The sequence below is a fragment of the Zingiber officinale genome, chromosome 10A (assembly GCF_018446385.1).
Source record: "Zingiber officinale cultivar Zhangliang chromosome 10A, Zo_v1.1, whole genome shotgun sequence".
In the NCBI taxonomy this organism is placed as follows: Eukaryota; Viridiplantae; Streptophyta; class Magnoliopsida; order Zingiberales; family Zingiberaceae; genus Zingiber; species Zingiber officinale.
This window is the reverse complement of record NC_056004.1, coordinates 36,337,318-36,346,905: the sequence shown is the minus strand read 5'-3', so window position 1 is coordinate 36,346,905 and position 9,588 is coordinate 36,337,318. Positions and strand designations below refer to the sequence as shown.

Genomic DNA, 9,588 nt, shown 5'->3' with positions numbered 1-9,588 from the left:
GTTCTAAGTAGACTAGAGAATCAAGTTTGTAATAGGCAATTATTTTTGACACAGATGGACAGAATTCATCCATGAATTTTCGATCCACAGACCTACAAGGAAGCAGTTTAAAGGTTCTTTGTTTAAAGGCTTGCTCAAAGTGACGGTTTGGAAATCTTCCAGAAACAGATGGTTGAGGTCGGGAGGGAGCCTTAGATTTAGATTTCTCAGACGACTTAGAGGTTCCTTCACCCACTTGTTTCTTCCTAAGGTTTAATAATGTGACACAATGGGGCAAATATGTGAGCACCGGAGCCACCAACAACCGATAACCAAAACAAAATACACAGATACGGTGAGAAATGAAACTGAAATGCCAATGTGAGTAGCGCTAGAGGAGTATGAAGTTACCTTGGTGCCATTGATGTATCTTTCAGCTAGGACTTTGGCTAGGGCTTCGACGTGCAAAGAGAGGAAAAAGAGTTGAGGTGTAGGAGGGTGTCGGCTAGGGCTTCAGCGTGAAATGAGAAGAGAAGGGATCGGGAAGAATTAAGAGAGATGGGTGTCCAGATGTTGAAATGATCGGACGGCTGTCCGATCAGGAGATATCAGGAACCTCCTGATCGGTCCCTGGACCGATCTAGGAACCTCCTGATCGGTCTGTAGACCGATCAGAAGACGATCAATAGCCCCTCGTACCAACCAGACTAACCTGATCGGTCCCTGGACCGATCAGGTATCAAATTTGAAGAGTTTTTGGATCGGTCGACAGACCGATCCACCCTCTCCTGATTGGGCTGTAGACCGATCAGTGTCTGACACTGGAGTCTCTCAGTAACTGAAATTCGTAGAAGTGTTCGATAATTCAGAACTCAAGAAGTCCAGAAACTTCCAAATTCAGTACTTAGAATCTGAAGAATCTACAAGCATAACTATTTCCTAAAGATGAACTCTTATGGTCTGAAATTGTCTATAGCCCAAGAGTTTCAGACGTTTAAAAGAACACAGACAACTCAAGGCTTCAAAAACTGAAATTTTTGACCTTGTTATGTTCAGTTTCAAGTTTGTCAAAATATATCCAAATTGCTATCATTATTTCAACGACTTGTCCTAGTTTCAATCAAAAACATGAAAGGTATCGATCAAAGTATCAAACAACACATTAACCAAATTTAGATAAATTCTAGGTAAAGGTCCAACCAAGTTTCCTTGGTTGGAATATATGAGTAAGATCTAGGAACCAAACACACATGAATTATGTAATGGTCTTCCCCATACTCAATTTATGTCTCTTCAACCTAATTATTCAAGAGATGCATGATACATTTTGAATAATTTGGCTGATCCTAGCATCTCACCCCATTTCTAGCAAACAAAAATAATTTGTTAAACCTTATAGTTTTTGTGAGATGTCCCCAAGTTGCCTAAGTTAATTTCCCAATTTTTCTTGTCGTTTTAATTGTCCTTATTGATCATGATGAAGTCCTAATGGCCTATTGAGCCAAACACATTCCCAATTCTCTCCTTAAATGACTAAATTCATTTTCCGGAAGGGGTTTGGTGAAAATATCAGCTAGGTTTGATTTTGACTCAACATATGTGAGTGCAATGTCTCCCCTAGCTACGTGATCTCTAATGAAGTGATGACGCACTTCAATGTGTTTGGTCCTTGAATGATGGACTGGATTTTTCGTTAGGTTTATTGTGCTGATGTTGTCACACAGCACTTGCACTCCCTTATATGAAAGCCCATAATCTTCTAGGGTGTGGATCATCCACAACAATTGTGATACACTCTCTCCCATGGCAATGTATTCAACCTCGGTCGTGGAGAGGGCAACGCAATGTTGCTTCCGACTTGACCAACTAACCAATGATGAACCTAAAAATTGGCAACCCTCACTAGTGCTTTTCCGATCCAATTTGCACCCAGCATAATCGGAATCGGTATAACCTATCAAGTCAAAAGACTCCGTACGAGGGTACCATAGACCTACTCTAATTGTGCCCTTAAGGTATCTCAGGATTCTCTTAACTGCAATTAGATGAGATTCCTTGGCACATACTTGATATCTAGCGCACATGCCCACAGCAAAAAGTATGTCCGGTCGACTAGCTGTGAGATATAGAAGACTACCGATCATGCTTCTATATTGCGTTAGATCAACTGGTTTTCCATTCTCATCATTGTCAAGGCGAGTGTTTGTCGCCATTGGAGTGGATATTTCCTTAGAGTCACTCATTTTGAATTTCTTGAGCATCTCTTGAGTGTACTTCGTCTGATGGACATAAATGCCATCTCGAGTTTGTTTGATTTCAAGTCCAAGGAAGAATGTCAATTCTCCCACCAAACTCATCTCAAACTCACTTTCCATGTGAGTGACAAATTCATTCAAATAGCCCTTGTTATTTGAGCCACAAATTATGTCATCGACATACACCTGGGCTACAAATATGTTTTCACCATATCTACGCAGAAATAGGGTTGGATCTATTTGACCTCTTACAAAACCCTTTTCTAGTAAGTAAGTTGACAACCTTTCGTACCAAGCTCGAGGTGCTCGTTTAAGCCCATAAAGAGCTTTCTTGAGCTTGTACACGTGGTTTGGAGCTTCGGTATTCACAAACCCCGGTGGTTGTTCAACATAGACCTCTTCTTTAATGAAACCGTTTAAGAAGGCCGATTTAACGTCCATTTGATAGAGCTTGAAGCCTCTATGTGCAGCAAAAGCTAGCATCAAACGAATGGACTCTAATCGGGCCACGGGAGCATAAGTCTCATCATAATCGAGACCTTCGACTTGACTATAACCCTTGGCTACAAGTCTTGCCTTGTTTCTTACGACTTCTCCCTTTTGGTTTAACTTATTTTTGAAGACCCATTTGGTTCCAATAATGGTGGTCTTCTTAGGTCTAGGAACTAAGTCCCACACTTGACTCCTTTCAAATTGACCTAACTCATCTTGCATAGCTATGACCCAATCAGGATCGTGCAATGCCTCTTCAACTAATTTTGGTTTGATTTTTGAGATCAAGGCGACCTCATTAGACTCATTTCTAAAGAATGATCTAGTCCTAACCCCTTGTTGGATGTCTCCAACAATCTGGTCTTGGGGATGACTAGAGGCTATCCTGGATTGCCTTGGCGTCGGCGGTGCCTCATGAGTGGTCTCACTAGGCACAGGCAAAGACTCAGTATCAAGCAAAGGATCAGCCTGAGCCCTTTGTTGCCTTTGCTCATCGTCATTGGAGTCAATTTTGACCCTTTCTATGTTTTGATCATTTAAACTTAGATTTCTAAGTTCAAATTGAATTTCTCCTATATCCCTTGATTGATCATTTGATTTAGGAATTTCTTTAAATGCTACATCCGAGGATTCTTCAATCAATTTAGTCCTATTGTTGTAGACTCGATAGACTTTGCTGATGAGAGAGTACCCGACCAGTATTCCTTCATCAGCCTTAGCCGTGAACTTTCCAAGATGATCCTTGGTGTTCAAGATAAACACCTTACAACCAAACACCCTAAGATGTTTAATTGTAGGGGGTTTTCCAAACCAAAGTTCATGGGGAGTTTTTCCTAAAAACCTATGTATCAAGACTCGGTTTTGCACATAGCAAGCTATATTTACAGCTTCAGCCCATAAGTAGCTCGGTAGTGAGTACTCATTGAGCATGCTTCGTGCAGCTTCTTGCAAGACTCGATTCCTTCTCTCCACAACCCCATTTTGCTGTGGGGTCCTTGGAGTAGAGAACTCATGCCTATATCCTTTTTCTTAACAAAATTCTAAAAATCTATGATTTTGAAATTCTCCACCATGATCACTTCTAATTGTTTTAATTGTTGTTGATTTTTCATTTTCAGTTCTTCTACAAAAGGAAACAAAAATATCTATGGTTTGATCCTTATTTTTCAAAAAGAAAGTCCATGTATATCTAGTAAAGTCATCAATGATCACTAAGCAATATCTACTTCCATTCAATGAAATGACATTACTACAATCCAATAAGTCCATATGCAATAAATCTAAAGCAGTAGAGGTACTTACAACGCTTTTACCTTTATGAGACGCTTTTGTTTGCTTACCCTTTTGACATGCATCACATAATTTTGTCTTTTGGTACTTGATGCTTGGTAGGCCTCGCACTAATCCTTTGTTGGCTAGCTTTCGAATATTCTTCATGTTCACATGGGCCAACCTCCTATGCCAAAGCCATGATTCTTCTTCTTTTGACATGAAACACTTAGCAGAGGCATTAGTAGCACTTTTAAAAGATACTTGATAAATGTTATCTACCCTTGTGCCTACTAGTACCGTGTCAAGTGTGTCAATGTGTTTGACCAGACATTGATTTGAATGAAACTCAATTGTGTAACCCGTATCACACAATTGGCTGACACTTAGGAGATTAAAGGTCATCCCCTTGACTAGAAGGACATTTTTGATTTGAAGACATTCGGATATATGAATATCTCCAACTCCTATAACCTTAAGGCTACCATTATTACCAAAAGACACATTACCTCTATTTTTGTTTTGAAGGGTAGTGAAGAGTGACTTGTCCCTAGTCATGTGCTTGGAGCATCCACTATCAACAAACTAAGTTGATAGATGCTCCCCCTTGACAAATGCCTACAAGACACGAAAGATAGACGTTTTAGGTACCCAAATCTTGGGACCTAATGCATCTACAATGAAAGACCTAGGAACCCATGCCTTGGTCACACCCTTCCTAGTCTCATGAACCCTAGAAGCATGTGATCTATGAAATTGGGTTCTAGACACTAGTGAAATGAAACTAGACTCCTTAGGTTGATATCCTAACCCAGCCTTATTGTAGACCGCCCTTTGGGCATTTAGAATCATATCTAAGGTCTTAGAGCTAGTTGAGAATTTTTCAAGCATTTTCTTGAGTTTCCAACTTCACCCTTTAAGGCTTTGTTTTCATCCTCAAGGACCTCTAGATGCAGGTCATCAACCTCATCTTCCCTAAGGGCCTTCAAGTGCTCTACTTCATCTTTTAATGATTTAATTTCAGTTTTTTATTTCTTAAGCAAAGTAGATAAATGTGCAATAGTTTTATAACATTTCTCTACATGCGGAGAGGTTACCTCTTCATCATCCGAAGATGATGAAGCCGCGGTTGAGGTGTCACTTGTGTCACCATCACTCCCGGAATCCGGTTCCTCCCTTGCCATGAACGCTAGTTAACGTGTGCTTTTCTCCTTCTTCTCTTCCTCCGATGAGCTTGAGGAGGATTCATCCCAAGTAGCCTTGAGAGCTTTCTTCTTCTTGGCCCTTTCCTCCTTCTTCTTGAGTTTTGGACACTCGCTCCGATAGTGTCCTTTCTTGCTACACTCATAACAAGTAACATTAGTTTTATCAACATTTTGATCGATAGGTTTACCTTTCCCTTTGTATCTCCGACTTCTTCTCATGATTCTCCTTACAAAGTTGGCCATCTCGCTTGATGATGAACCACCTTCATCATCGGACTTGGAGGAGGATGAGGATGAAGGAATCTCTTTTTCCTTCTTCTTTTCCTTCTTCCTTCTTCCATCCTTGCTCTTTTCTCCTACAACTAAGGCAATACCTTTCTCTTTTTGACCCTTGTTAGCAAGTTCATGAAGTTCCATTTCATAAAATAATTCATCTAATTTAACAATTGAAAGGTCCTTGGAGACCTTGTAGGCATCTACCATCGATGGCCACAAGGCATTCCTCGGAAAGGCTTTGAGAGCATACCTTACAAGATCGCGATTCTCTACGCGTTCATCTACGGAATGAAGACCATTGATGATTTCTTTGAACCTTCCGTGTAGTTCACTTACCGTCTCGTTCTCCTTCATGGTGAGGTTTTGTAGTTGGTTTAGGAACAAGTCTCTCTTGGCGATCCGAGAGTCTCAGGTTCCTTCTTGGAGCTTGATGAGCTTGTTCCTTGGCTATCCCACATTGTAGACGAGTTGATCCTTGGCTATCCCACATTGTAGAGTGACCACCGCCTTGGCATCGGCTTGTCCTTTGCGAGTTTGCTCGATGGACCACCTTGATGAGTCAAGTTCCTTACCTTCTTCGTCCTTCGGAGGTGTAAACCCTTCCTTGACAGAGAACCACATGAAGATTTCGGTCTTGAGATAATATTCCATGCGGCTCTTCCAATATTGAAAGTCCGCTCCGTGAAATTAGGGTGGATGATTGGTGCTAAACCCTTCCTTCATAGCCATCTTCTTGCTCTTTAGGGTGTTAATCCGGATGAAGAGAACCAACCTCTGATACCACTTGTTAGGACCTTCGGATGGCTAGAGAGGGGGGTGTGAATAGCCTCCTCTAAAACTTAAACAATCTTCTCACAAAAGTTTGTTAGCACAGCGGAAATATGCAAAAGAAAAACTAATACAAGGAAAAGAAACAACCCACAGCTAACACAAGTATGTACGAGGTTCGGGTATAACTTACCCTTACTCCTCGGCGTGTCCGTAAGGTGGACGATCCCTTGATCTTTCTGTAGATCACACCCCGGATAGATTCCGGCTAAGAATTTCTCCTTCTCGGTGGAGTAACCTCTCCACAAAGTCTCAGAGAATATTTAAATGAAGCATAAGACTTACAGGGATTAGTGGCTAAAAGGAATGAAAAATAAGCTTACAGCCACGATGAAAGTAGAGCGCAAAAACTAGAAGAAGTTCCTTAGTCAAGAGCTTAAAAACATGCAGCACTCTTGCTTGATCGACCGAGAGTTTTCCTTTTAGTTTCTTGGGTTATCTTTTACGAACATCTCATACTCCTTCTTCTTATGCCTCTGCCTTTTCCATTGCGTTTGCCTGTATCGAATCACTGCAACCTGCACCGAATCGCTGCTGCCAACTCAGGCGTCGCCAATCACTTTTCCTCCTCATCTGGTTCTCTGAACTCAACCAATACCATCCATGGTCTTCACTGGTGTCTCTGAGCTCGAACCAATAGCCAGGAGTCAAGCTGATTGCAACCAGAACACAGCCAGATCGCCAGTAACCGTTGATGCTCCAATTGCACCATTTGCAGCCAAACCCAGTAGAAAAACCACTTTGTCTTATTCCTCTAATAGACCTTAATTTGAACTTAAGCACTGGCATGATACCCGCAACCTGCAACGTAAAAAGCTCACACCAGATGGTTAAATCAGACGAATCAGAAGTTGCAGAGAAACAGACAGTGTTGTGGATCGGTCAGCAGACCGATTCATAGCCCTCTGGACCGATCAAGACATACCCTGATCGGTCTGTGGACCGATCAGCCTATAGGTGGATCGGTCCACAGACCGATCCCCTTATTGTCCTCTGAATCCCATCGCTTCCTGATCGGTCTACAGACCGATCAGATAACTTACAGTGAACTACTGTTTGGTTACTGATCGGTCACCAGATCGATCAGATAACCCACAGAAAATACTGTTTGGTTACTGATCGATCACCAGACCGATAAGATAACCACAGTATCACTGGATGGATCGGTCTGTTGACCGATCAAATATCCATAATATCACTAGATCGGTCAACAGACCGATCCAATGCCTATGTAAGTAGGTTTAGAGCCCTAAACCCTAAAGCCTTCCTGGTCTAGAGAACGAGCTACCGAGCCCTCTCTGAGCTAGTCCGGAGAACGAGCTACCGAGCCCTCTCCGACTTTGTCCGGTCCAGAGAACGAGCTACCGAGCCCTCTCTGAGCTAGTCCGGAGAACGAGCTACCGAGCCCTCTCTGACCTAGTCCGGAGAACGTGCTACTGAGCCCTCTCCGACCTAGTCCAGAGAACGAGCTACCGAGCCCTCTCCGACTTCGCATGCCAAGTTTCCATACTTGGACTTTTCCCTTCCACCTGATCAACATTGATCAGTAATCAATCTAAGTTTAATTAATATCTGATACAAACTTAAATCAGGGTCAACATCAAAACAACAGCCAGGTCAGACCGTATCAACAAACCGGTCAACGGAAGTTTCTGCTGGTGGCTGTGGACTACTTCTAAAAATGGGTAGAGGCCGAGCCGCTTGCAAGAATCACCGAGAGGATGGTTACCCAATTTATTTAGCAGAACATTGTCTACCGGGTCGGGATCCCACGCCAACTCGTGTCTAATAATGGGAGGCAGTTCGCCGGTTGGGAGCTCAAAGAATGGTGTGAAGGCTATGACATATAACAGTCCTTCACCTCAATGGCCTACCCCCAAGGCAATGGGCAAGCGGAGGTTACCAATCGAAAGATCCTTAGGGTCTTGCACGCTCGGCTTGACCACATGGGAGGCAGCTGGGTCGACAAGCTCCCCAGTGTGTTATGGTATCTTCGCACGACCCTGAAAGAGGGGACCGACATAACTCCATTTCAGTTGGTATACGGCGGAGAAGCAGTTGTCCCCGTAGAGGTCACGGTAGAGTCCGATCGGGTGCAGCACTACGATGATGGGAACATCGAGCAGAGAATGATGGAGCTTGACTTGGTGGATGAAACAAGGGCAAAAGCCATCGTTTGACTAACAACCTTTTCACTTGAGGTATGTGAGTTAATTTTTGTTTAACATTTATACTATCTATCTGTTGTTAGTACTTGTTGATGGTAGATAACAAAATTTGGGGATCAAATTTTTTATTAGTGGGAGAGAATGTAAAATACCAAAAAAGGGTGAATAACCATAATAGAATTTTCCAAATTTTTTAGAAATTTTTCGGAGCCCGTATGACTTAGGTTATGGGGATAAGTATTGAGCCACAGGAAAACCTGTTTAGGCTACCCCATTTAAATGAGGAAAAGTTCATTTTTTTTCCTTTTTCTCTTTTTCTTTTTCCTCTCTTCCTCGTTCCTTTCCTCGACACCGCCCTCTCTTCATTTCGTTGGTTTCACTTCTGCTCATCTTCCCCAAACCAACATCGCCAATGATTCTTCTTCTTCCCCCGAGTACAAAGCCCTCTCCTCGTTCCCAAGCCGATCGCCTTTCACTCACGACGCCACTACCCTAGCCTCTCCACCGCCACACACTCCCCTTTCCTCTTCCCCTTCGTTGAGCTCGCGCCACAGCCGACGCCGCTCTCTCCTCTCCCGAACTCTCCTTCTTCCTCTCCCTGTTCTCTTGCAGACGAGTCGAAGCCGACGGACCTTCGGCGATCGTCGAGGTCGCCTGAGGAGGAAGCCGCCTGAGCTCAGATCCGGCCGACGCTTTTCTTCTCCGGGCTGCAGACCTTTGCGTCTCCTAGCGCCGACTGCTGACACCACTGGAGCGAGCGAGATATAGGATATTGAGCTCATTTGATTGAGTGAGTCTACTTGGAGTTCAAGATTTAGATTGATTAGAGGATGACACGGTCTATGCCTCACATTGATTAATCTAGATGTCTAGGATAGAAGGACACTTGTCAAATATTGTGAGGAGTCACAATTAGTAGTCACATGGTGATGTTGGATCTCAACATTCTTGTAACTTGGGTAGTAATGATGTATTGCTAGATACCGCTCATTACTTATGTTTCTAAATGAGTTTAGGGGCATTGCCAACGTTACAAGAACCTATTGGGTCACACACAAAGAACAAGTGGATGGAGATTAGGTTCATATGATGAACCAAGAGGATTAGATTCATTTG

At 42.9% G+C, this 9,588-nt stretch overlaps 1 protein-coding gene across 1 annotated transcript; it reads left to right on the top strand.

Annotated features, from left to right (window-relative positions):
• The first annotated feature begins 8,169 nt into the window (after positions 1–8,169).
• LOC122026598 lies at positions 8,170–8,484 on the top strand. Its single transcript, XM_042585334.1, has one exon. The coding sequence runs from the start codon at positions 8,170–8,172 to the stop codon at positions 8,482–8,484; it is 315 nt and encodes a 104-aa protein (XP_042441268.1).
• The last annotated feature ends 1,104 nt before the right edge of the window (positions 8,485–9,588 follow it).

Bases quoted from the DNA above. Each gene is read 5' to 3' on its own strand.
- LOC122026598 (XM_042585334.1), top strand. From the start codon at position 8,170: ATGGCCTACCCCCAAGGCAATGGGCAAGCGGAGGTTACCAATCGAAAG.